We start from the raw sequence: 27433 nt of genomic DNA, 5'->3' as shown, positions 1-27433 counted from the left end.
CTTCTGGCGTGTGGAAGCCCTGCCGATGCTCTCCCTTCCCCTGACCCCAGGGAATGGAGTAGTTGAAATGGTGGCATGGCCTCTCCAGGTGCTGGAGAGCTTGCAGAAGCCCCTTGGCTCTTCTAGTCTCCCAAGGGGGTTGGAAATGACCACAGTTTTCCATGGCTCCCAAGTGAAACTTAAAAAGTAATTAGGAGAGAGAGCCAAGGTGCTGCTGGGAGGTTGCCCGGCAGAGGAAATGGGCACCCCCATTCGAGGATAGGGCACACACCATCCCAGGGATGGGGACTTCGCTTCATCTCCGAGGGATCGCCGTGCCAGCTGACCCTAACCCGCGCAGGGGCAGGACGAAGTGACGGCAGCCCCGAGCTGACACCCTCTGAACCAGGCACGTTCCATGCTCAGGGACACACAGGCCACGCAATGGGACCAGGTCAGGAGATGGGCAGCCTGCCCTGCCCCACCCCAGGTCTGCCTGGGGCTTTGTGCCCCCGGAGCTCCAAGTCAGGCCAGAGAGCAGGGGAGAAGCATGGAAGGGAGCTCTGAGTTGGACTGTGAGTGGCTCAGGAGACCTGAAGTGGCCAAGATGAAGGGCAGTAATGACCAGATTACGTTGCCTGCGTCAGGGCGCTGTGGGTTAAAACTCATGTTCAGAAATCAGCTTGCGTGACAGAAGTAAGTCCCAGGGCGGCACTGACCAGCAGTGTGATCTTGGGCAGGTTGTTTTATTTCTCTGGGTTGTGTGACAACTCCTCCCCACCCCCGATCCCCATGACTCTTCAAAATGAAATTTTTCCAGCTCTGGGAGTCTTTCTACAGCCTCTGGGGGTGGCCCAGCCGCTGACCCAAGCCGAGTTTCTACTGCATGTTTCATGCGGTCGTAGATTCAGAAAATGAGTCCATCGGTGGAGGAGGACGGCGAGTTGGTGGGTTCTGCCTCTTCCTCTGTCATTTCCCTTCATCCTGTGCCCCAGCTCCCCAGCGGAGGGAACTCCCCGCCCTGCGCTGGGAACGCCTGCCGCATCACCACTTTTAAAATAGTCCTGTAGAGGGCACAGTTTCCTTGTCCAGAGGCTGCCGGGGTTCAGCCGGGTCCTGAAGCCTCTTCCATCCATCCATCCATTCATCCATCCATCTATCCATCCAATAATCTCGTCAAAGCACCGAGGATAGCACTGCAGGGAATATGGAGAAGCATAGGGACCACCTCTGACTGCAACAAGCTCCTGGCACAGCTCTAGGGAAGAAGACAAAGACGCGGACCCATTGCGCTGACTCCAGGACATATTCAAGTCAAGGCAGCACACAGATTCCAGGTGCTTAGAAATTCAGAAGACGTCTAGACTGGTGCCAACAGTCTCCAAGGAAGATGTCAAAATGTGGTGGCACTGGAAGCAGACCTTGATGGATTTGGAGACCAATGCCAAGCCAACAGAGACAGAAAATGGCGAGGTCTTATTAAAAACTCTTATTTTTAAATTGAAATTCAATGTGTTTTAATTGTTCACTTTAAAATGGCTAATTTTATGTTATGGACTTTCACTTTAAAAAAATTACATGAGATAGTTCTGTGTGTGTGTGCATATATATACATAAATACATGCGCACACACATATATATGTTTTAATTTATTTATTGTTGCACTAGGTAATAATTCTCATGGTTCAAAATCCAAAGATAAAAGGAGTGTACAGTAAAAACTCTTCTTTCAGTCTTTCCTCCAAATGCCCACTTTCCCCTTCCAAAACAACGAATGCCATAGTTCCTTTTGTATCTATCCAAAGATGTTCTATGGAAACATAAAGAGCTGGGTATATGTAGTCTTTATTTCCATTCTTTTTCACACAAACGGTAGCCTACTCTGTATACTTTTGGGCACCTTGCTTTGATCACTGAATGTGCATTCATACCTTATGTACCAACTCTCTAAACACTTTATATTTATTAACTTATTTAATCATCACAACATGCCTATGATACATCATCTACAGATGCCACTATAATCTTCATCACCTTCATTATTTTTTTAATTTATTTTTGGCTGCACTATGTCTTTGTTTCTGCACGTAGGCTTTCTCTAGTTGCGGCGAGCGGGGGCTACTCTTCCTCGCAGTGCATGGGCTTCTCATCGCAGTGGCTTCTCTTGTTGCGGACCACAGGCTCTGGGTGTGCTGGCTTCAGTAGTTGTGGCACATGGGCTCAGTAGTTGTGGCACGGGGGCTCTAGAGCGCAGGCTCAGTAGTCGTGGTGCACAGGCTTAGTTGCTTCGTGACATGTGGGATCGTCCCGGACCAGGGATCAAACCCATGTCCCCTGCAGTGGCAGGTGGATTCTTGACCACTGCGCCACCGGGGAAGCCAATCCTCATTTTTATAGGGAAGAAAATTGAGGTCCAAGAAGATAAATGCCTACAGGTCATGCATCTAGTAACTGGGGGAGGCAGGACTTAAACCCAGGCAGTCTGACTCCAGAATATTTGCTTTTTTAAAAAAATTTATTTTATCGGAGTATAGTTGATTTACAGTGTTGTGTTAATTTCTACTGTACAGCAAAGTGATTCAGTTATGCATATATATATATACATTCTTTTTCATCAGAATATTTGCTTTTAACCACTCAACTTTATAGCTTCTACCTAAAGAACTTTCTCATTCTTTTTTACAGATGCATAGTGTCCCATTCTATGGCTGTACCATAATTTATTCAACCTAACTCTACTGATGAACATTTAGGTTTTCCCCCAATCTTCTGCTGTTACAAAAATTGCTGCAGTAAGCTTGGATAGATGGCATTTCACATGTGTGACTCTTCACAATACATTTTTAGAAGTGAAATTTCTAACACAATTTTTGATGGCTATTGCACAACTGCCCTCCTTCTTGCCCAGGAGTTATAGAGGAGACCATCCCTCCTTTCAAGAACTTCCAGTCTTATTGGGAGAGGCTGGGAGACAAGTCACGACAGACCATCAGTAAGCCCTTATTTAATGAATAAACGAGGATTAAAGACCTAAATGTAAGGCCAGACACTATCAAGCTCTTAGAGGAAAACATAGGCAGAACACTCTATGACATAAATCACAGCAAGACCCTTTTTGACCCACCTCCTAGAGAAATGGAAATAAAAGCATAAATAAACAAATGGGACCTAATGAAACTTAAAAGCTTTTGCACAGCAAAGGAAACCATAAACAAGACAAAAAGACAACCTCAGAATGGGAGAAAATATTTTCAAGTGAAGCAACTGACAAAGGCTTAATCTCCAAAATATACAAGCAGCTCATGCAGCTCAATATCAAAAAAACAAACAACCCAATCCAAAAATGGGCAGAAAACCTAAATAGACATTTCTCCAAAGAAGATATACAGATTGCCAGCAAACACATGAAAGGATGCTCAACATCACTAATCATTAGAGAAATGCAAATCAAAATTACAATGAGGTATCACCTCACACCGGTCAGAATGGCCATCATCAAAAAATCTAGAAACAATAAATGCTGGAGAGGGTGTGGAGAAAAGGGAACCCTCTTGCACTGTTGGTGGGAATGTAAATTGATACAGCCACTATGGAGAACAGTATGGAGGTTCCTTAAAAAACTAAAAATAGAACTACCAGACGACCCAGCAATCCCACTCCTGGGCACATACCCTGAGAAAACCATAATTCAAAAAGAGTCATGTCCCACAATGTTCATCGCAGCTCTATTTACAATAACCAGGACATGGAAGCAACCTAAGTGTCCATCGACAGATGAATGAATAAAGAAGATGTGGCACATGTATACAATAGAATATTACTCAGCCATAAGAAGAAACGAAACTGAGTTATTTGTAGTGAGGTGGATGGACCTAGAGTCTGTCATACAGAGTGAAGTAAGTCAGAAAGAGAAAAACAAATACCATATGCTAACACATATATATCTAAAAAAAAAAAAAGGTTCTGAAGAACCTAGGGGCAGGACAGGAATAAAGACGCAGACCTACTAGAGAACGGACTTGAGGACACGGGGAGGGGGAAGGGTAAGCTGTGACAAAGTGGGAGAGTGGCATGGACATATATACACTACCAAATGTAAAATAGATAGCTAGTGGGAAGCAGCTGCATAGCACAAGGAGATCAGCTTGGTGCTTTGTGACCACCCAGAGGGGTGGGATAGGGACGGTGGGAGGGAGATGCAAGAGGGAGGAGATATGGGGATATATGTATACATATAGCTGATTCCCTTTGTTGTACAGCAGACACTAACACCATTGTAAAGCAATTATACTCCAATAAAGATGTTAAAAATAACAATAATAAATAAATAAATAAATGAATCAGACTTAACTTGTGTACTTGTTACCAACCCCGGTTCTTGGACTCTTTAAGCAATAGAAGTTGATAAGAGGCCAGACGAGAGGGCGAGAACAAGTAACAGGTTCTCTTGCTCGCCCCCTGAGTGGGTGGTGAGGTGGTCCTGTAAATGGGGTGAGGGCAGCGATGGGTGGGTGGGTAGCCAGAGGGGTAGCTTAGGTGGTCTGCCCACCCCCTTGGTGGTGCTGTGTGTTGAGTGCATGCACAGAACCCTGCTTTTGCTTCTGCCACCTCAGAAGTGGCAGTTGGGTTTTGGCCTTTTTGTATTTTGTTCATAATTTGCCCCAACTGCCCATGCGTGTAGTTGTTTTTAGTCCCTTAACGTTTCTTTGTATTCAGATCCACGAGGAGATGTTTGTCCAGGTGCAAGCACTGCAGTAAAGGGTCCCAGGTCCCAGCCTGTCTCGTTTTGAAGAAGACGGAATACAGATCATAGAGTAGGCTCACCAGGCCCCCTACCATGTGGCCAGTTTAGGCTGTGTGTTTGTGAAAGAAAAAAAATCACCAGGAAGCCCTTGTTCACAATCACTGAGTCTCCCCAGCAGGCCCTCATTTTATTGCACCACAAGGTGGAGAACGATTCAAATGCTTCTTAATCCAGATCCGTTCCTCACCATCTTCAGGGGAGGGTTGGAAGATGCATGGACACAGCAAGAGGTTAAGGAATTTTCTATTTTCAGTGAAAGAAGAAGGCAAGTCTTCGCCATTTGCTAAAATTGGAATTTGGCAAGTGGCCATTAAATAACACGTGCATTTTAGTCCTCCTTGAATTTTATTTATTTATTTATTCATTCATTCATTCATTTTTATTTTTTAAAAAATCAGGTCTGGGACTTCCCTGGTGGTCCAGTGGTGGTAGAGAATTGGCCTTCCAATGCAGGGGACACGGGTTCGATCCCTGGTCAGGGCACTAAGATCCCATATGCCATGGGGCAACTAAGCCCACGTGCCACAACTACTGAGCCCGCATGCCTCAACTAGAGAGCCTGCGTGCCCCAAACTACAGAGCCAACGTGCTCTGGAGCCTGTGCGCCACAACTAGAGAAGAGAAAACTCGCACACCACAACTAGAGAGAAGCCCGTGTGCCGCAACGAAAGATCCCATGTGCCTCAACGAAGATCCCACATGCCGCAACTAAGACCCGATGCAGCCAAACAAACAAACAAACAAATAAATAAATAAATCTTAAAAAAAAAAAAATCAGGTCTTAGTTTGCATCCAAGTGATTTTAAAAGTGCAGGCTCTAACCGGATGCTAGCGTTTGAGTTCTTGCTTCCCCTTCTTACTAATCAATTGCTGCCCAGGCTGCTTTTCAGCCAATACCCTTTCACTCAGGTGCACATATTTATTGAAATCCTACTATGCTCCTGGTACCTATCACATAAAGATGAATAACACACAAGTAGGCTGCTTCAAGTGACTCCCAGCAGGAGGAAATGCAAATATCCAGGCTTAACTACCTGCCGGAGGAAAAATGTTCCCCCCTTGTGGGAGTACACACTTGGCTTCAGTTTGTGGGAAGGAACGGCACTGTCTTTGGTCTGGCACTCATTTCTTCGTGAGCTAAGATTTGTTCCTATTTATAATTCTCCAAGAGAGCTCAGGGCAGCATTAGGAGAAAGGAGTGACCTTAAACTAATATGTGTAAATTAAAATATTTCAAGGTCTAGGGGCCACCATCTGCGGTTATTAATAGATGGAGAATTATTTGACCTCAGCATGACAGGGATTTTTCAGTCAGTTGGGAGGGACTCTCCCAAGAAGATTTGATCCACACCCTAAAGATCAAGTGAAAAATATGCTGATAGATGGAGAACCTTAAGAGGAAGATGGAAACAGATGTTAGCTTATTCTCTGTCCTCACCCCCTTCCTGCTCCTTAAAGAAAGTGCGGGTTTTCATCAGTGAGCAGAAAACGCCCCCGGAAGCAGCAGGCACCCTCCATCTTTAACACCGTTCCTCACTTGCTGGCTATGATTTCTGAGACTGTATGGACGCAGTGGCTGCATCAGGTTTCCAGAGTCAACACGTTGCAAACCCACTGGATGCTCAAGAGCTGGATAGAGTAATTATTATAGTCCAAGGATTGGGCCAGAGGTTAAAAACAAAAACAAACAAGGACACAAACAAAACCCCTTTGTTTAACAAGGTGCCACAGATCATCATCGGGAAAAGTCACTTTTCTTCTCCTTCTACAGTCCTGGGAAAGGGGTAAAGTATGTCCTGCTTGGTGGGATTGTACTGTCAGCCAGCACCTGTTTAGTTCTTGCTGCCTACCAGGCATCGCCCGGATTACCTCGTTTAATCTGCATGACAATCCTCAGCCACATTGACATAGCTATTATCATCCCAGACAGAATTGCAGGCACAGAGGGATGAAGTAACTTGCCCAAGATCACAGATAATAAAGGGCCTAGTTATGGAGCTGCCAACATAGGGCAGGGATGGCTGCTTACCCCACCCAGAGACATGGGAAGGGGTTGGGGGGCTGTGCCTGACCCTGATCATCTCCTTGTCAGTGTCCAGGCACCCGTGGGGGGGAGAGGGGGATGGCGATGGCAGAACACAAGACTTCCCGCTCACTACTCTCCCTCTGATGATGAGGCCAGGTTGCCGCCCTGACAGAGGTAAGCAGGAGTCTTAGGTTTGGCTGGGGAGGGCCAGGGTGCCAGGGCAGAGTGGGCACCCAAGAGGACTGCGCAGGAGCTGAGGCTCCAAGACTCCTGGGCTTGTTCCATCGTCCCATCACGTTTCACTTAAAAAACACAAATCTGAAGATAAAATGATTCAGAATTTGAAGGCCGCAACCGCAGAGCATTAAGCCCCAAGCCCTTCTAAGTGCAGGCCTGTGTGACTGCACTAGTTGCATGTCCAGGAAGCAAGCCCTGGCCACAGGCACCCACGCCAACATACTGACTATGGTCAGTGGAAGATCATGGAAAACTGAAAAGTCAGAATGTAAAGATTTGTTCAGACTGTAAAAATCTGCCCTGCCATTTCACTTTGAAAAGTAAAAACTGCTGTGAAATATAAAGTGCTACTATTAGTCCCCACAAATAACTTCATTCCCGACACCTCCCTAAGGAGCGTCTTTCTTTATGAAGCCTGACTTGGCCTTCCTAAATAGAATTGACCACTCTTGTATTGTGCTCCTTGCTAATTTGTGTAATTATAATAATGTTCGGATCTTGGGCTTAAGAATCGGACACACCTGGGCTGGAATCCCGGCTCTGTCAGTGACCTGTTGTGAGACCCGGGCAAATTACTTGCTTCTGCTCTTCTTGAGGACGGGGATAGTGCAACTCTGGTAGCTGCAGCCATGCTGTACTGGATAGGCTGAAGGATGGCAGTCAGCTTGAAATGAGACCACAGGACTTGTCCTGACCTATGTTTTCAAAAGTAAGCACATTCGGGGATATGGGGACGTGTGTATGCATATGGCTGATTCGCTTTGTTGTGCAACAGAAACTAACACAGTATTGTGAAGCAATTATACTCCAATAAAGATCTATTAAAAATAAATAAATAAAAGCTTGAGAGATTAAAAAAAAAAGTAAGCACATTCGTTTTCACTCAGATTTTATGTTTATTTGGCCTGGCTTTGGTGCGCGGGAGGGGGGAGGGGGCGGTCATGGAGATGAAGAGGGTAAAGGGCATTAGCCATTGATGAGACTAATGCTTACCAGGGTCTGACACGGAGAAAATTAACGGCAAATATTTATTATTAGTTTTTTCCACTAGACTGAGTTTCTTTTTTTTCTTTTATAAATTTATTTATTTATTTATTTATTGGCTGCGTTGGGTCTTCGTTTCTGTGTGCCGGCTTTCTCTAGTTGGCGTGCGCTGGGACTACTCTTTGTTACGGTGCGCGGGCTTCTCATTGCGGTGGCTTCTCTTTGTTGCGGAGCGCAGGCTCTAGGCACGCAGGCTACAGTAGTTGTGGCGCACGGGCTTAGTTGCTCCGCGACATGTGGGATCTTCCGGGACCAGGGCTGGAACCCGTGTCCCCTGCACTGGCAGGCGGATTCTTAACCACTGCACCACCAGGGAAGCCCCAAGACTGAGTTTCTTGAGAGCTGGGTCCCTCTTTATTATTCATCTGTGTCTAACATAATGCTTGGTACCAAATGTCGAATTTAAATGAATTTTCTTTGCAATCTTCACTAAAAATGAGGGTTTTATCGATTACTTGGGAGGGTGAATAAAAGAAACCTCTTAAGGCCTTTTGATATTCTGTTAGAAACAGAAAGATTAAAAACAAAAAGTTTCGGAAAATTAGGTCGACAAGGCCTTTTATGATCAAACATTCAAACCCATTCCTAAGTGCCTAGCACTTGGTTTGTCTCATTTTTGTCTGCACTTATAATAGTAAGCCCGAACATCATTGATGGGGGTTTGAAACTCATTCGGTGAGATTCGATACACTACACTTTCACAAGTTTTATTCCAAAACGGCAAGGAAAAAGAAGAGAACGACTGCAGTGAACCAATGCTCACAACTTAGTGACCGCAGGATCACTTGGCGACGGCGACATTCTTGCTATGCAATCGCCGGGGAGTCCGGAGAGGACGCTCTCTGGATTGGTCAGAAGAAACATCTGTCCAGGTTCATTCACGAAGGGACTTGACGTGGGGCTCGGCCGGCAGAGCCTTCTGGCCAATCAGAGGACGCACGAGGGCGGGTTTTGCCGCAAGAGGGTGGAATGGAGCCTATCTCGGAAGGCGAGTATCCGCCAGGCAAACCGGCCTGTCGCCAGCGGAGGGGGCGTGGCCTCCGGCCGCGGGTTCCCGACTGCTTGGGCCTGCGCGCGGAGTGGGTGGGGCCCGCGTGCCTGGGCGGGGCGAGCGGTGTCAGCGGCGGAGCCGGATGCGGGCGGTGCCGCGGCCGCCGCTGCCCTGGGGATGGGCGGAGCCCCCGCCGCCAGTGCTGGTGGCCGCTGCGAGCGGCCGCCTCTGCTCCCGCGTGTCGCTGCTTCCCAAGGCGGCGGTATGCTGGGGAAAGGGGTAGTCGGCGGTGGCGGCGGCACCAAGGCGCCCAAGCCCTCCTTCGTGTCTTACGTGCGCCCCGAGGTGAGGGGGCGCCGCGCGGGCGGGGCGTCGGACTGGAGCGGCCGGGGCGAGGGGCGCCTGCAGCCCCTTACCCGCCGCAGGAAGAGCCGCGGGCGCTTCCTGCCCGGGTGCCGGAGGGGAGCCTAGCGGAGTGAGGCCCCCAGGGGCGCGCTGGGCTTCCCGGCGGACCCGGCTGGGGATCCCCGACGCGGGCAGGCAGGTGCTCGAGTGCAGGGCCCGGCTTGCTGGCGACCAGGTGAAGGGGCCCGAGCCGGGAAGGTACTGCGGCCCGGCACGCTCCTGGCTACAGTGGAGGGGAGCTGGGTTTGGGACACCGAGAGAGGGGAAGAGCAGGGACGTCTGGACCCCCTTGGGGACCTGCCCAGAGCCTGCAGTCCGGGCGGGTCTGCCCTGCCCTTGGAATTTCTCAGTGAATCTGTAGAGCTTGCTTATCTCAGCTGCTTGCTTCTAGAGAGAGTGCTATTTGATGCCGCTGGCGGGATACCGTGCACTGCCTCCCGCTTCCCATCAGCACTGCAGGGAGAAAGTGTGGGTCGGTCCCGGCCTCAGTCAGCCTCTACCTCTTCCTTGTGAATTCCCCTCTGTCGCTTCTTCCCCCTTTCACTTCACCCCCTCACCATCACCCTTTCGACCCCCCTCCTGCTTTCCTCCTGGAGTTTTACTGTCAAGTTCATTCATTCATTCAGAAAATATTTTTTGAGCTCCTACTCAGTGCCAGGCGCTGTTCTAAAACTGCTTGGGGGTATACATCAATGAACAAAACAAAGATCCCCGTTCTCCCGGAGCTTATCTGAGGGAGAGAGGGGTAAACAATGAATAAAATAGGTATAAGTAAATTATATGGCATATTAGAAGTTGAAAGTATCATGGGAAAAGAAAAGACCTCCTTCTCCTCCTTGCACAGTGGCATCTGAGCAAAGACTTGAAGGATGCTTGGGATCTGAGGGAAGAGTCTGGAGTGCTGGAGGGCCGTCAAGGAAACCAGCCCTGCAGAATCCAGGGGAGGAGGGGGAGAGTCCTAGGAGAGGAGGTGAGCGAGGTTACAACCTGTAGGCCTTGCTGAGGGCTTCTTGAGCAATAGCTCCCAATCCAAATGCCTAATTAGATGCATTTTCATTTTGGATTTCTGAAGGTTTTTTCCTGCTCCTCTCTCAGCACTTTAAACAGCAATGTGCAGAAGCAGCAGCGAACTCTTTGGCTGTCTTCACACCTCTGTAAAGCAGAGGCAGGTGGGCTGTGGATGAGAGGGCTTGATCAAGGACAGCTTCTCTAAGACCACCTGTGGCCTGAAGCCTTTGCATATATATCTTTAAATTCAAATGTGTGTCTTTTTTTCCAGTGGAGAGTACTCTTGAAATGGGTCTTATTTTTAGTCCTAATTTTTAAATAAAAACCACTTCCTCTGTAAGTGCTTGATAAGGAGTCAGGGTCATCTTGCATATTCAGCAGGCTCTCGTATAGTATGGAGGGTAAGAAATGTGGTCAGTTTCTCTTTGTGTCTTTTTTGATGGAGACCTGGTTGAAACACAACTGGTCTTTTAACCTTTCCTCTTTAGGGAGACTAAACTACAAGTGGAAGATCTTCTGAAATGTGGCCAGAGTTCAAGAATGTTCATATTTTTTATCCACCAAGAGCACATGTTGTAATTAGACATGTTTACCCTCTTTGCCCACAGCTCCTGATATATTTCCTTTGAGGGATAATTAGGGAAGGGGAGTGGTTCAGCCCCAAAATAAGCCTGAAGTGGTCACATTTTTCAGATCCTTATAGTTGGCAGTTTTGTTTTCTTGCAAGAAAATAGTGCTGTGTAGACACTATGCTTCTTTGTTGAAATCTGTCTCAAAAAATATTTTGTAACAGAGGATAAGGCTCTGACCTAAATCATGGATGGTTTTTAGAAGGTAAGGGAATGAGGGAGTAAGGAGACAATTTGCTGTTAAGTACAGTATAGCTTTTGCTAGCTATTACGTTATGGGAAATGCATGTGAGCAGCTTCAAGGTATAGCCTATGTGCCTCTGAGAGCACTGGATCTGGTAACCTTCTCTTGGCTCAGTAGGAGGAGACTTTAGAACACTTTTCTGAAGACTGTCATTCTGCTGTTTCTATTCCTTTCCCTCACACTGCCCTCATCTTTACTGCTTGTCACGTGTGTTTTCCTATCACTGTCTTCTTTGTATGCTCTTTGCTTTTGTTAGCTGGGAAGTCGCAATTTCTCACACACCTTTTTGCTGGTAGATCACTAAGCTTCCAGAACACCCTTCACGCCTTCATGGTGTAAAGTGCCTTATGATACCTGTGCCTGGTGATGAACTTGTTCTAGGCTGATCAGATCTTAGAAGATGTATCAACAGCTGCATTCTGTATGCCAAAGAGGCTATCAAGAGCCAGCACTTTCTATTAAAAACAGAAGGCTCAACTGGATAAAGTATTTGAAGATGATGCTTTACATGATGGCTTATTTTTTTTGTCTTGTGATCAGAAAGGATTGGCATTGGACAGCCTAAAATGAGGGGTGGGAGTTAACTTCACCTGTTAAAATTGGATCTCTGCCACAGTAACTTGGCTTTTCTGTTGTCATTGATTCTCCTAAATCAGTGAATGTGAAAGTTAAAATCCTGAACTGTAATTTAGGATCTTTGGTCATGTTTGTGAACTCTGCCCAGAGGGTTGCAGATCAGTAAATTGCGTAAATGGGAAGCTGATGGTTCTGGAAGCTGAGGTGAACAGGAGGGAGAGAGCTGGGCCTATCTTGGTGGTACCCAATGGCTGGTACTTAAAAACATCTCAACACCTCCACCCCAGCTTAGCCTCAGACACAAGGTGCCTCTGTGCCGGGGAACCCTGGATGCTGACCTCTGCTTCAGGGAGGTGTTTGGTTATTGTTTGGGTGCCAGATCCACTTTTCTTATTAAGTAAAACACCTGTTTGAATTATTATTATTTCAGAAGTCAAAGTGTTCATTGTAGAAAAATAGGACAATATAGATAAACAAACAAATTTTTTACAGAAAAATTATAAGCTTATTAACGACTTGGAATGTATCCTGTCGGATACGTGTGTGGGTGTATGCATATGTTTTTTTACCAAAATGGGACTAATATTGCTGATCACATTATTTTGTAATCTGCCCATTTCACCAGAAATGTATATTGTAAATGTCTTTCTATGTCCATTGTTAACCTATAACTTTGTTTTAAATTAGACCCCTTTTCCTCAACAGAAACAGACAGTGTGATGGGGAGATGTTAGGTAGCACGAAGAGCCCAAGAAAGTAGTGTGGTTTTTAAATGGTTTTCTAGTTAGTCACCTTCTCTGGTGCTGAATGACAATTCTGATTCTTTAAGACTGTCAGTTCTCTGCTCAGTTACCTGGAAATTGTAAGCACTGGTTTGGTAATTCATAGTGGTTAGAAATGCTTAGTGTCTGTACCTGGCAGCTTGTAAATAAAGGACCCTTAGGTGATCCTAAGAGAAAGTTCTGATTTAATAAGAGCCGGTTCCATTGTGATAAGGGAGCCGAATAAAAGCCTCAGGGTGCTTGTGTGTTGTTCTCTGAAACTAAGACCAGGAAAAATTCAGCTTTTAGAGTTTGCTGTACTTGTGCCCGTGTTTGTGTGGTATTCCAAATATGGTTAAGATGTACTTTCTAGTTGAGTTTAGGTCAGTGCTTGACTTGAATGTACTAATAATAGTTATTAATTACTTAGTTGTGGATTTTTAGACTTGGAAGAGAATTTAAAGATGATCCACTCCACCCCTGAACTCTTCCTCTGTTATGTTGATGTGGAAATGAGGCCCAGCGGGGTTAATTGTCCTACCCGGGGTACAGTGTTATTGTAGAACAGAGTTAAGAGCTGTCTCTGGAGGCCAGCAGTGCCTGTGGCTAAGCCAGACCCACAGCAGTTCAGGAAAGGTTTTATATAGATGTGGGGAGAAAAGGCAAGAAGAGACATGAAGATTGATAAGGGTCCAAAAAAAAATCCAGATTTAAGAGCCGATTTTTTTTCTTCTTATTGATCCCTCAGGGAAAAGAATGCATCCAATTGCCTCTTCCTCATTTAAGGCCATTTCTTTTGGTGGGGAGAAGTGAACCCATGATCCTGAATTCTTCCCAGAGATAGGACTGCAGATATATATCAAAATAAACAAACCAAGAATTCACTGATATTCATTAGGCACTTCTGTGTCCCAGAAACTGCTTATCTCATTTCATCTTCATCTGTCTTATGTGGCAGATACTACCATTACCTCTCTTTTTTTGTGTCTAGATGTGGAAAGTGAGACCCAGAGAGGTTAAGTACCTTACCCAGGGTCACAGCTGGCAAAGGTTGGTGCCAGAATTTAAACTAGGGCCTTCTGACTCCAGGGCCATTCTCTTATCCCTCTATTTGTGAATGCAGGGAATATCATTAGTGAAACATGCTTTATAGGCATGCCTGGTGTTTGCACGCTAGAGTGCTTTCTCATTCCTGTTCTCTAGCAGCGGTTTCTTTCTTGGCATTTGTTAGGTTCTCCACCAGGGGATCGTGAGCAGATATGAGGCTCGTTGGAGATACGGTTAATTTGTTCAACAGATATTTATTCAGCACCTACTAAGTACCAGGCACTATTCTAGATGTTGGGGATCCAAAACAGATGAAATGATTGAGATTATTTTTTGGTGGAACACTATGGTATTGGACTGCTAACTTTGATGACTTCGATGGATCGATGACAAGAGGAGATTGGCTTAGCCTAAAACAGACCTCCTTCCTCAGTCCTAGCAATAAGAAATACCTTTTAAAGCAAAATCTAGACCCATTACTTTAAGACTCTATAACTTTTTCTCCATTCCAAACTAATTTTTTAATGGCAGAATTTTCTCCTTCAGCTTAGAGGTCATCCATAGTGATTTAACAGGCCATTAAAGGACATTAAAAGTTCTTCCTAAAATGACCACTTTCTTAGCTGTGGCTTGAGCCTGATGATCTGTCCGAATCTTCCGCTTTTTCTCTCCTGCATGTGCTTCCTGCGGCATCTCCCTGGGTCCCATCCAACACCACACAGCTTCTGCAGATAGAGCACCAAAGATGTCATGAGGCTATTGTCAGGCAACACTTCCTGCAGCCCATCAAGCAGCTGCCACACAGACAGCCCCCGTCTTAGCCAGCCTCTCTTCTGCGCCCTGCTTCCGTCTCTGAAGCTAAAACCAGCACTGCTGTCAAAATCTTAGGCTGTGGGGAACCCATGCTTAGAAATTTAAAGTTCTAGATCCTTCTCTGAACAACCTCAACAGAATGTTTGATATCCTTTGACTACTTCCACGTGAAACTGTTTTATGTCACAGCGTGCTTTAGAGAGAACTCAGTTTTGGGGGGGGGGTCAGAAAATTTTTTTCTCACTTTAAGAGATGTATACCTTATTTTTATGATAAAGACAATGTTGCAGACTTTGGAAGTTAGAAAAATAAAATTACCCGTAATTATGCTACCCTAACCAAAGCAGTTATTTCCATTTTTTAGTATGTCTAGGCTTTGTCTGTGTCTTATATGGTTGCACTCATAATATGTGTAAAAATTTGTAGCCTGCCCTGCAGTTGTTGTGTTTGAAGGTGGCACCGCTGATTTGTGTCAGCAGAGCAGAAACTTCGAGTCGTTTTTCCAGCAGGAAGCCTCCCTCAGGTTCTCATCAAGTTACGCTTGTGACTTCTGATGTGCTTTTTTTTGGAGAACAGTGGGTTTGCAGTTTAATGAATCATTTACAATAAACTTCTTGAGGTAGATTAGGAGGTAGGATTGAGCTGGAATAATTCTGCTAACCTCTAATATTCTGCTGCTTTGGAAGGCAGAAGAGAGGAGGTGGAAATGGAGAGGGACTCCAGGAGGGAGCGAAGCTGCCCGAGAACTGGAAGGGCCGCAGGGCTTCCCCCTTTCCTTAATCCCCTCTGCACACCTGGGGTGTCACCCTCCAAGGAGAGCAAGCACTTGTCCTCGCTCTCCCTTGCTAGCTGTGTGTGAGGCCAGTCCTTTAAGCCTTGGTCATAGTTCTACCCGAAAAGTGGGGATAATAATACCCATCTTATCTGATAGGTATATGCGAACATTTATGAATCTGAACTGTGGCTGTGCACACAGAGCCCTCAGCAGAGTGCCTGGCGCCTGGGTGGCCTTCAGGAGCTGTGGGCTTTCATTGTTACTGTTGCTCAGGAGCCTCCTGGATGGTTTCAGAAAGTACTTAATTGTCAATCTTAGAATATAGGATCTTTCCCAGCTAAGGTATTAATGGCAGTGGAATATTTAGTTGTTGCGGTGTTGCCATGGTATCATGCCAGGAAAGTTCACTGTGGTAACTCTTTCTTAGAGTATTTTTCACTATCTCGGAAAGTTTCTTTTCTTCTTTTCTTTGTTCTTTTATACGTTTGAGAATGATTTGATTATATTTAAAATTCCAAACCTAATGAGAACATTTAGAGTTGACTTTTTTCATTGTTAACATTTGGCCTTTGACATTTTGCTAGATTCTTTCTGTGGACTTATTTTTTCTCTTCCCTCATTTCTGAGTCTCTCTATCATAGGCCAGATTTTGTCCATCACATCTGGTCAATGACTTACTTAAGATACGAGTAAATAAAATCAAATTACCTCTGGGAGTAATAATTCTCTTTACCTACTTCAAAGGCAGTTGCCAGACTGTGCTGTTTTGATTTTATATGTAAACACTTTTCCCTCCTGTGCCCCTTCGTCATTCCTTGTAGACCTGGCTGGTGGGCAGCCTTTCAGAGGTGGCATCTAAACCGTCACTTGTTTACTTTGCAGGGAGAGAATGGCTTCAGCCACGAGAAAAGCAGGGTCTGTGTATGAAAGCGCTGGCCACAGTGGTGAAATATTTTGAAGTCTACCTTTCCCTTGTGACACGTTGCCAACCCCTGTTTTAGGCAGTGGTCCTGAGCTGCTGGGGTTTTTTGCTTTTGTTTTTGCTGAGAGAGTTTTTTAAGATTTCTGAGAATACATTTGAAGGGAATGATCCCAGTTTTTTGGATGAAAAATCTCACTGTGTTCGTACCTTTTCTCCATATATAAAATTGAATTCGTGTTTTGCTTTAATTCCTTGAGATCCACTTTCCAGTGTGACTTCACCTCTCCGAGCCTTCCTTTCCTCACCTGTGATGCCGGATGCCCATCTTCCCGGCAGGCTTATTTTGAGCGTGAGAAGAGAAATACCATGTACACCCAGCTTGGGACCTGATACGTGGCAGATACTCAACAACTGCTAGGTGCTTTCATTATTATTAACAGTAACTTGAATCAGAAGAATTATCGAGTGTGTAACTACCATTTGCTAAGCACTGTGTTAGAATTAGGAATGAAAAAAAAAAATAGCAGTCTGTGCACTCAGGAGGCTCACGTTCTGCTGGAGAGATGGCAGGTCGACAGATGGCCGTGGCGTGCAGAGGTAGGTGCTGCCTGTTGATGAGGGGGCAGCACACGATGCTGTCGGGCACAGAGGAGGGCCCGCTGCTGCCTCTCAGCAGCATCTGGCCTCATCGGAAGGTTGCGTGGGACTTGGAAAGGGCAGCGTTGACGTGGGCTCCGCTGTGGGGAGGAGGAGGAGGACGCAGTGGGCAGGTAGGAGGCACAACGTGAAAGGCTTACAGGCGCGTGGGGACCAGGTGGTCAGACCATCTGTCCTCTTCCCTTATATAAGGTGCACGCGGAGGTGCAAGTGAGGCAGGTCCTGAAGAGTAGAATCCAGGGGCACCACTGGGACACGCCTGTTGTTCCCTGCTTTCTGTGGATGCTGCTTTACAGGTCCGTCTGGCTCTTGGTGAGCCTGTAGGCAGCTTCTCATTTGCCCCAGTTCCTCTTGCTCCAAGATCATGGAAAAGCTACCGCCCCAAGGCTTTTAGCTCCCTGCCAGCTACTCGGCTGACCTAGTATTTACATAGCAGCTCTGGAGGGGGACCAGGAGGGGACGCACAGAAGGCAGCGCCATGTGTTTCTGCAGCTGCTGTTGGTCCCATCAGTTCGCTTCAATGGTAAGACTCTGACAGGCCCGTGACTGCTCCCTGACACCTTTCTTCTAGCGCTTGTGCACATTCCAGCGCTGCCCTCTTCACTTTCAGTGTGATATGCGGGTTAGGAGCATGGCTTTGGAATTAGAGCTTTGCTACTTGCTGTATGGATTTAAGCTGGGTATGTAACTTCTCTGAGCCTCAGTTTCCTGACCTGTGAGATGGGAATGAAAGTAATAGTATCTAACCCATACAAGTGACGTTAGTCTTAAGTGAGGCGATCCGTGGAGAGTTGCTAACTCAGTACAACTTGGGCATGTAGTAAACACTTATGAAATGTTACCTGCTGTAGTTGCTGTTACTCTTCACCCCAGAAGCTGCAGCTGTGTGTCTTCATTCATGTGTTTGTTTCTTGGGCCGCCAGAGCAGGTCCCGATAATGGCAAGACTTGACCTACGTTCCCTTCGAGCACTGTTCTTCGCTTGCACTCTCAGAGGCTTGTGTCTGGAGCCAGGGGCGCTGTCCCTCTTATTGGACCCTGCCATACCCACAGTGGGCGCCCTTTCCGTTTCCCCTCCGGCACCGATTTCTTTTTCAGTGAGTTGTTTCATGTATTCCCCCTCTGTCCTCCTGTAACAGTATCCTCCCTTGTCTCAAGGGCTTCCAGGAGGACCTGGGGTTTGGGCAGCACGTTAGGTCCTGGGCCTGAAACTCCAGTTCAGCTGCACTTCCCTCCTTCCTAGCTGCTGCCAGCGGCCCCTCCTTCCCGAGTCACGTGTGGTCCAAACCATTCACAGTCCCCAGGGTGCCCTTTGAGAGGGGCCTCTGTGGTGGTCTGTCTTTGTTTCCATCGCCACTCTTCCTGCTGGCATCTCCTCTCATGCCCGGGACCACCGACCACAGCTGCTTACCTGGTCTCTCCACCTGCCACTGCTCCCTTCTGCATGCCCCTCCCCGAGACACTCCTCCCATCACGGCCAGGCTCCTTTTGGACTCAGCCTTCACGTGTCATTTTCCTATTTAAGAGTCCTCCATGCCCCCTGCCCCTTCCACTGTTCCAAATCTTAACACGCTTTCCAGGTTAACCCCAGGTTCTGACTGCTTCTGGTTTGTTGAAAGATAAGTAGCTTGGATTTGGGAACCCTGGGCTCTGGCTGTTTCTTTTCTGTGTGTCCTTGAGGGAGCCCCTTCAACCTCTTTGGGTCTCATTTCCTGATTTATAGAGTTGGATTAGACAAGTGTTTTTAAACGTATTTTGTGCAAGGAACCTTTTTTTTTTTTTTGAACAGTGTGGTTCTTGAACAACTTTTTCAAAACGCACTGTCCCAAGTGCTGCTGTGGAGATTCAGACAGGCCCCAGGGGTGGGGAAGGGTGTGTGTGTGTCAGGGTGGGAGCGGGGACCCGCAGCAGGAACCTGTGTTCTTTCTGCTAACTGTGATCTCTTCCTTCAGCCCCTGTTGAGAAGTGCTATTTCAAATGAAATCATAAAGGAAACCCCAAAATAGAGAAAGACCAGAAGAGAGAGGGTATGAGAGGTACAGCGTGAAGAGCCCCAGACCAGGCAGTACGGAGGCTCTTGTTACTTCAGCCTCTCTGCATTCTCAAGTCTTTGCTGGTAACTGCCATCCTCCTTTTTGTCCGTGATACAGGCTGTCTATAGCTCTGGGTTTTGGTGATGCCATTTGAGTGTTTATTCTCTACTCCTTTGTGTATAATTGTTCTATGTCTGTGGCTCGTATTTCCCCCACAGAACTGTAAGCTCCTTGAGGGCAGGACTGTAGTGCCGGCCACTCAGTGTGGCCTTGTGGAGCTCAGGGTGGCTTCAGAGAGGGCTGAATGGACTGTGGCCCAAGGCCATCCCTGGAGAGGGCCTCAGAAGGTAGCTGGTGGGAGCTTCACTCAGAGGTCTTTTTTTTTTTTTTTTTTTTTAGAATACAACATTTGAACATTTATTTAACTTTCTTTTATACTTACTTAGGGTTATACATTTCAAATATAACACTTTTAATTTTTTTTTTTTTAACACTTTTAATTTTTGTTTACATCCCCGTCATTGAAGATGGCAAATGTTAACCAAAACAAATCCCTGCAAAGTCACATGACCAAGGGCTTGGCTACAAGAAAGAACAAAGAATTAAAGTCCATGATGCAATTTACCAGACAATGATGCAGAGATGAGTTTGCAAGGAGCTAGCATTCTGGCTGGAGTGGTGGATGGAGGAGAGTGGGCACTGATTGTGGTATGTGCTACAAAGAAATACAAAGAAACAAAAATAAAATACATTACTGTGGACTCCATTTACTCAGAGGTCGTTTTTATTTCTCCTGCAGAGTGATTTGGGGGAGGTGAGGTTGAGAACTAGGTGAGGAACTTCAGCGTGATTGCTGACTCTACTCTTGGTCTTTGTGCCCCAAGAGTCTGCTTTGGCCTGAGATGCTTTGCCTAAAAATACCCCTTTTCGCTGTCACTGTGGCACTTAGTTTGGTAAACTGGTGACCTGTGTGGACACCTGAAGCCCAGCTGTTCCCCATGATGTGTCTCCGGCTGCTCTGCTTCCTCAGGCAGCTCCCGTTCCAACAAGTGAGCAGTCCCTCTCTGTTGGAATTCAGCCAGCTTTTTGTTGAGGTCAGATCTGTGGGTTCCGAGGCTTACACTGCTACGGTGGGTCTTACCATTTCCTCTCTAGCCTGAGGTTCTTACTAGGGAGAATGTGCTAAAGTGTTTGGATTATTTAAAGGCCTGAGGAATGCCTGGTAAGAGTGATCCTTGCTAAGAAGCATGAGTAATCCTTTCACTGCTGTTCAGTAAATGATGGGCTGTCAAAATAGGTGAGGGCTGTAGTTTGGATCTTGGTGGGCAGTTACTTTCTTCCTTCAAAAAGAAAAAATCTGAGGTAGGGGAAAAAAAGCAGTAAATCTAAATGTGAGAGAAAGGATTTAGAATGGCACAGGAGTAAGCATTGCTTAGCTGTTGGGGTAAGGGTGCTGTCTGAGGTTGTTGCCTATTTCCCTGTCCTGGAGACTTGTTACAGTTGAAGGGACACTTGATGGTATTATTTTGTTTTTTTTTTTAATTTTTAAAAATTTTTTTTATTTACTCCCCTTCCCCCCGCTTTTTTTCTTTTTTTAGTAGAGGGAAGGATTATTTATTTATTTATTTATTTATTTTTGGCTGTGTTGGGTCTTAGTTTCTGTGCGAGGGCTTTCTCTAGTTGCGACGAGCGAGGGCCACTCTTCATCGCGGTGCGCGGGCCTCTCACTATCGCGGCCTCTCTTGTTGTGGAGCACAGGCTCCAGACGCGCAGGCTCAGTAGCTGTGGCTCACGAGCCTAGTTGCTCCGCGACATGTGGGATCTTCCCAGCCCAGGGCTCGAACCCGTGTCCCCTGCATTGGCAGGCAGATTCTCAACCACTGCGCCACCAGGGAAGCCCCGTATTATTTTGTAATAAGAAAAAAGTTTAAGATTGACTGCCTAGGGCTGGGGGGCAGGGGCTATAGGGAGAATAGGGAGTGACTGCTCATCGGTACCTTTGGGGGTCATGAACATGTTCTAAAATTGATTCTAGTAATGGTTTTACAGTTCTGTGAGTATACTGATAAACACCATTGCTTTGTATATTGTAAATGGGTGAATTGTATGGTATGTGAGTTATGTCTTAATAAAGCTTTTACAAAAACACAGTTAAAGAAACCGGACTAAACTTGGTACCAGAAGTCCTGAGTTCTGGCTTCACCACCTATTTAACCCTGTGAGCCCAGGCACGTTATTTAACCTCTTGGAGCTTCATTGGCGTTATCTGTAAAGTGGGGATGAAAATTCCTTACAGGACTGTTGTCAAAATAAATGATGTAGAACATGTGAAACAGGACATAGTAAAACCTCCAGCAAATTATATATTTACGTGTTTAAGTTAGACATATATATATGTTTTTTTAAAATTAATTAATTAATTTATTTATTTTTGGCTGTGTTGGGTCTTAGTTTCTGTGCGAGGGCTTTCTCTAGTTGCGACGAGCGGGGGCCACTCTTCATCGTGGTGCGCGGGCCTCTCACTATCGCGGCCTCTCTTGTTGCGGAGCAGAGGCTCCAGACGCTCAGGCTCAGTAGTTGTGGCTCACGGGCTTAGTTGCTCCGCGGCATGTGGGATCTTCCCAGACCAGGGCTCGAACCCGTGTCCCCTGCATTGGCAGGCAGATTCTAATCCACTGCGCCACCAGGGAAGCCCTAGACATATATTTTTGCAGATAATAGATGCTTAGTCTGAAATGCTCTTGAGAGTTCCCAGCTCGCCCTGTGAAGGGAACATGTATTGTGACTGAGAACTGATTTGCATGATGAGTAAACAGCAGAGTCCTTAAGGACTAGGTCCCAACCCTGCCCCGCATCTGTGGTCTTATAACCTTGAGTCCAGACAGAGACCGTTAGTTCGCCTCTTACTGCATGTCTGCTCCCCTGGCTTCAGGTGCTGCTGTTGTGCTTTATTGTCAGAGTAATTGTTGCTTGTATCCAACTGCCAAGGCAGTGTAAGGTTAGTAGAGTGGAGCTGTGGTCAGTGGCAAAGCTGGTACCTGGTCAGGCTGGCTCGGAAGGGAGCGGAGCCCCCTGGCCGGGAGCGGGGAACCAGCAGCCCTGGGAATCAGCTCCAGGGAACAAATCTTATTTTGATTTCTCTAGCTTCCTAGACCAGGACAGTAGATAGATTCACTTAGTCTCTGGTCTCTATCCTCAGTGATAAGGTTTCCGATTTAAAGTCTGTCTTTGAATGTGCCCCTGCCCTATCCATGAGACTAGAATGTGTTTCAGAAAGCCAGCTAACGGAGAGGTATGGGAAAGGTCAGTAATACCTGCCACTAATCACATACTTAGGTAGTAATTTTTATTTATTTAATTTATTTTAAAAATAATTTTGTTTATTTATTTTTGGCTGTGTTGGGTCTTCGTTGCTGCACGCGGGCTTTCTCTAGTTGCGGTGAGCGGGGGCTACTCTTCGTTGCGGTGCACAGGTTTCTCATTGTGGTGGCTTCTCTTTGTTGCGGAGCATGGGCTCTAGGCATGCGGGCTCAGTAGTTGTGGCTCGCGGGCTCTAGAGCACAGGCTCAGTAGTGGTGGCACAGGGGCTTAGTTGCTCCGCAGCATGTGGGATCTTCCCGGACCAGGGCTGGAACCTGTGTCCCGGCATTGGCAGGTGGATTTTTAACCACTGCGCCACCAGGGAAGTCCCTTATTTTTTTTAAACTTAAAATTTTTTTCTTTTGAAGTATAGTTGATGTACAGTATTATGTAAGTTACAGGTGTACAACAGTGATTCACAATATTAGGTAGTAATTTTGGATGGAGTAAATTTGAATAGAGCTGTCTCTCAAGAACTATGTTTAGGATTAAAGAATATTACCAGGATCAAGAATTATTCGTTTCTTTGTATGTTTTCTTTTATTATTATTTATTTATTTATTATTTATTTATTTTGGTCACGCTGGGTCTTAGTTGCGGCATGCGTGATCTTTTAGTTGCAGCATGAGGGCTTCTTAGTAGCAGCATGCGTGTGGGATCTAGTTCCCTGACCAGGGATTGAACCTGGGCCCTCTGCATTGGGAGCGTGGAGTCTTACCCACTGGGCCACCAGGGAAGTCCCCGTATGTTTTTTTGTTAATGCATGCTTTCAGTAGACTTTTATTGGCAATTTACTGTCTAGGAGTATGCTAGGAGTTGAGGCTAAAAATACCTAAAATACAGCCTCAGTCCCCAGTTTGCATCATTGGTTGGGGAGACGGACAAGGTAAGAGACTATTGCGATGCAAGAAAGCTTTTTAATTTTTTTAAATTTTATTTATTTATTTATTTATTTATTTTTGGCTGCATTGGGTCTTCATTGCTGCGTGCAGGCTTTCTCTAGTTGTGGTGAGCGGGGGCTACTCTTTGTTGGGGTGTGTGGGCTTCTCATTGCGGTGGCTTTTCTTGTTGCAGAGCGCGGGCTCAGTAGTTGTGGCTCGCGGGCTCTAGAGTGCAGGCTCAGTAGCTGTGGCACACGGGCTTAGTTGCTCCATGGCATGTGGGATCTTCCCGGACCAGGGCTCGAACCCGTGTCCCCGGCATTGGAAGGCGTATTCTTAACCACTGTGCCACCAGGGAAGCCCTATTTATTTATTTATTTATTTATTTACTTACTTATTTATTTCTTTAGCTGGGTCTTAGTTGCGGCACGCGGGATCTTTTAGTTACAGCATGTGGGCTCTTAGTTGCGGCATTCAGGATCCAGTTCCCTGACCAGGGGTTGAACCTGCGCCCCCTGCACTGGGAGTGCAGAGTCTTAACTGCTGGACCACCAGGGAAGGCCCAGGAAGGCTTTGCAGAGAACTTGAACTGTGTGGACAGTGGACTGGACAAGTTGGGTGGGCAGGACTGGGGAGAGCGGACTGAGGGGTCCAGCGGCTGCGCCGGGGGCTGGATGGCGGGAGCAAGACTCTGATCACGGGAGCACGCAAGGTGCGTGCTGGTGGCTGGAAGGAAGAGCGGCAGCAGGCAAGGACGGGCGTGGACGGATTCTGGAGCTGTTAAGGAAGCAGAGCAGACAAGATCATGAGAGGCAGGGGGTAGCCGAGAATGACTGCTGGGTGTACGGTAGGGCCAGAGTCCAGCAGACAGCAGGTTCGGTGAGGGGCAGGGGGAAGTGATGAGCTGACTTAGAAATGTGAATTTGGAGGGTCTGAGGGACATTACAGTGCATGTGGCCAGGAGGCTGTTTGGGGTCCAGATCTGGAGCTCTGAAGAGAGATCTGGAGTAGCGATACATTTGAAGGGAGGAGGGTTGTCAGCATATGTTGTGGGAGAGCTTCTCCAAGGAACAGAGGTCCTGTGGACCCTGCCCAGAAAGGAGGTGAGAAAGAGCAGCCAGCCAGAGTGTTGGTCGTTTGGCCCGGAACGCATTTCTGCGGATTTTCAGGTCTCAGTCTAAATGGCACTTCCTGAGGGTAGCAGTCTTTGCTGACCCTCTCCGAATGCGGTTAGGTGTGTCTGCTGTGTTCCTGTTGTGGCCTCCCGCACAGCGTAGCAGTGTACACGAGTCATTACTGTTGCTTGTGCTGTGGTCAGACACCCGTGTGCTCTGAGGAGGTCGGGGCTGTGCCTTGTGTTCACATCTGTTTTTGCTGTGCTGGTACAGCAGGTGCCTAAGAAATGACAGTTTGGTCAATGAAAGAGTGTCTGAAAGGCCAGAGGGAGGAAACTGTCCCTGGGGAGGATGTGGTCGGCGGACAGGAGCAGGTTTGTTGTAGTGAAGGGCATGGCTCTAGACAGGCAAACCCAGGCTCAAGTCTCGCTTCACTTAACCTTGGTCAACCTCATTTTCCCCATCTCTAAAATGGGAACAGTAATGGCAGTTAAGAGTTGTAAGGATTAAGTGAGATGATGCGTAGAGAGATAACCTTCTGCAGGTGTCTAATGTTTATTGCACTGAATACCCAGTTTTCCAGTTATTATTTTTTTGTCTGTCTAAACATCTTAAGGGCAGAAGTCAGTTCTTCATCTTTTTATACTGGGCATTTGGTAGTTAGGTTACTCAGGAGCTGTTGAAATGAATTGGTATCTATTGGCGGTGGGTCATCTTGCACCTCTGAGTAACCAGACATACAGCTTGAGTGTTGACTCACTGGTTTCGCTGCACAGGCTCATGGGAACCCTGTGCTTTGGGCCACTCCTTCTCAGAGACGTAGTTCTGAGAGGAGATCAGATGGACGCCTCGTAAATGCTGGGCCACCTGTATGAGGTGGGTTGCAGTGGGTGTGTCTCCTTTGGGCTACAGGCTTGCTGGAGAATGGGTGGCAGTTCTCACGTCTTGTCTGGCACAGACGTGGCCAGAATAGGAGTGCTTCTGGCTCCGCACGGGGCGAGTTTCTTAGATGTGAGGGCAGTGGCAGCTGCGTGTCCTGGGAATTGTGGATACTCACCGTGGCAGCAGGAGCAGATGTAGCTCCTTTTGACCTGTGGGGTAAAATGTGCGGAAACTGGAAGACTTGCTGTTCATGCCCTTTATCCTCTTTTTAACCTAAAACAAACATAAAAAAGTAGCCATAGCATTGGGGTAAATGTTGAAATAGGAATTAACCCAAAAACCCCAACCTTGATCCTCCCACTCTGGCAGAACTACTCTCCATTTATGTTCATGCCGCTGTTCTAACTGAATTCAGGCCACTGAGATACCCTAGTTTTGAAGACTTGGACGTTCTTTGACCAGTGCCAGCAGTCTCTGCTATTCTTTTGTGCCATAATAGCAAACTTTGTCCACGCTCAGATGGAGTAGCAAGAGGTGCTGCACAAACCACAGGGATGGTGTTTAACGCCCCATTTGTTGAAAATTTGCATCATTTTCAAATGAGTTCCTTTTCAGGCCTCTTGCAGAGAAAAGTCTGTCAGCATAACTAGTAGAACCAGTTCTGCTTGATTGTTAAAGAACTGTACTTTTCTAACCTTCTTTTCTTACACATTGAGCATGATACTTAATTGGGGTCAGTAAGGAATTTTATCCCACGTGTCATAGCTCTGGAAGTACGATTGTGACCATTTGCTGATTAGGCAGCTGGGCAGGGAGTATCAGAGTTGAAGGGTAGTGGGATAGAAGGAGCAAAGGGTTAAGGGGGACTCCGGGCCCTTCGCTGAAACCAGGTGACAGTTTCAGAAGCTCCCACTGCTCCAGAGAACAGGGCTAGTGCAGAGGCAGCTGTCCCTGGATGCTGGTTGAATTTCCTGTGAGATCCTGGGATGGTGCCAGGCCCATCCACGGCACCTGCTCTCCTGCAGTTCTTACTGGACAGGCTTCATGACTTCTGGTCTTTCTGGATTAATACCACATACATGACAGTCTTTAATGGAATGTTCTTTACAGTATGATGAGAGCATTTGGTGATGCCACCCACGTCAAAGCCCAAGCCTAAATATTGTCTCTTAATCTCCTTCCCATGTGTTTCTCTGTTTCCTGCTGGAGTGTTTTTAAAAACCTCTCATTACCTAAAGCCATTATTAATTAAATTACTCAACGAAATCTTCTGAGCACTTACTGTTTGCAAGGCCTGTATTGGATTCTGGGACAATGTGGCAAGCAAAAAACCAGACAGAGGACCTGCCCTCAAAAAGTTTATAGATTGATGGGGAGATAGACTTAAATAATTACATAAATAAATGTGAAATTGCAATTATGACAAGTGCTAGGAGGGAGAGATACACAGGGCTGTAAGGACGTGGAAACAGAGAGGGCTTCCCAGAGGAAATGACCCTTGTCCTGAGGTCCAGTGGATACTTACAATTCACAGGGCAAAGAGGGAAAGGAGACGCATTCCAAGCAGAAGGAACTTGGACTTAAGATAGGAAGGGGCTTGGCAGGTACGAGAGGCTGAAGGAAGGCCAGTGTGGCCACCGTGCAGACTGAGGAGGAGGATGGTGGGAGAGCAGGGGGGACAAGGAGGTGGGGACCAGGCTGTGCAGGGCCTCCTTGCAGGCTTTATCAGGTTGTGGCCCTCCTCCCACCAGTAATCCAGAGCAGACCGTGTTGTGAAAGGATCACTGCCGCTTTAGGGTGGACAATGGATAAGAAAGAGGCAGAGCCAGTCGAGCAGGTGCAAAGCTGTTGCAGTGGTCCGGGTGGGAGATGATGGTAGCTTGGACCAGGGTGGTGCTGTGGGGGTAAGAGAGGAGCATGGGTTCTGGGCGTATGTAATGGGCGGTACTGATTGGATTTGGTGGTGAAGGACTGGGTATTGAGGGTGAAGGAGAAGGAGGTGTCAAGGGGGACTCTTAGGATGACATGCTCTTGAAGGGAAGCACAGGGTAGCCCAGACTGTACATAGCAGTGTTATTTGCAGTTGGAGCCTTCCCTGGAGTGTGGTACATCGAAGATTCCTGCTGAACTCTCGAGGGTTGGTTGGGGTGACACCCAGAGACTAAAGCCTTGGAGGACCCAGTGGAGTGAGTCATAGGAGGTGAACTCTCAGCTGGTGTTGTGGAAGCCCCCGAGTTCTTTCCCA

General features: G+C 46.8%; 1 protein-coding gene and 1 long non-coding RNA gene across 8 annotated transcripts in view; both read left to right on the top strand.

Annotated features, from left to right (window-relative positions):
* The first annotated feature begins 9190 nt into the window (after window positions 1–9190).
* MTMR12 (myotubularin related protein 12) overlaps window positions 9191–27433 on the top strand; it is an 84124-nt gene continuing 65881 nt past the window's right edge. For 3 of the 7 annotated variants that reach the window (XM_082382240.1, XM_082382236.1, XM_082382237.1), the window contains exon 1: window positions 9200–9426. In XM_082382240.1, coding sequence (XP_082238366.1) covers window positions 9259–9426 — 168 coding nt within the window. In that variant the 5' untranslated portion in view covers window positions 9200–9258. Of the gene's footprint in view, window positions 9427–27433 lie in introns of all 7 variants that reach the window. The other 4 variants (XM_082382241.1, XM_082382239.1, XM_082382235.1 and 1 more) reach the window with 4 other exon arrangements.
* On the top strand, window positions 17907–19341 carry LOC309624438. The gene is made up of 2 exons (XR_014241922.1): window positions 17907–18014; window positions 18870–19341. It is a non-coding gene; the product is annotated as an uncharacterized lncRNA (long non-coding RNA).

Source organism: Balaenoptera borealis (genome assembly GCF_965194805.1).
Source record: "Balaenoptera borealis genome assembly, chromosome: 2".
In the NCBI taxonomy this organism is placed as follows: Eukaryota; Metazoa; Chordata; class Mammalia; order Artiodactyla; family Balaenopteridae; genus Balaenoptera; species Balaenoptera borealis.
Note: the sequence above shows the minus strand (reverse complement) of the source record. Positions and strands in the feature narration are given on the sequence as shown.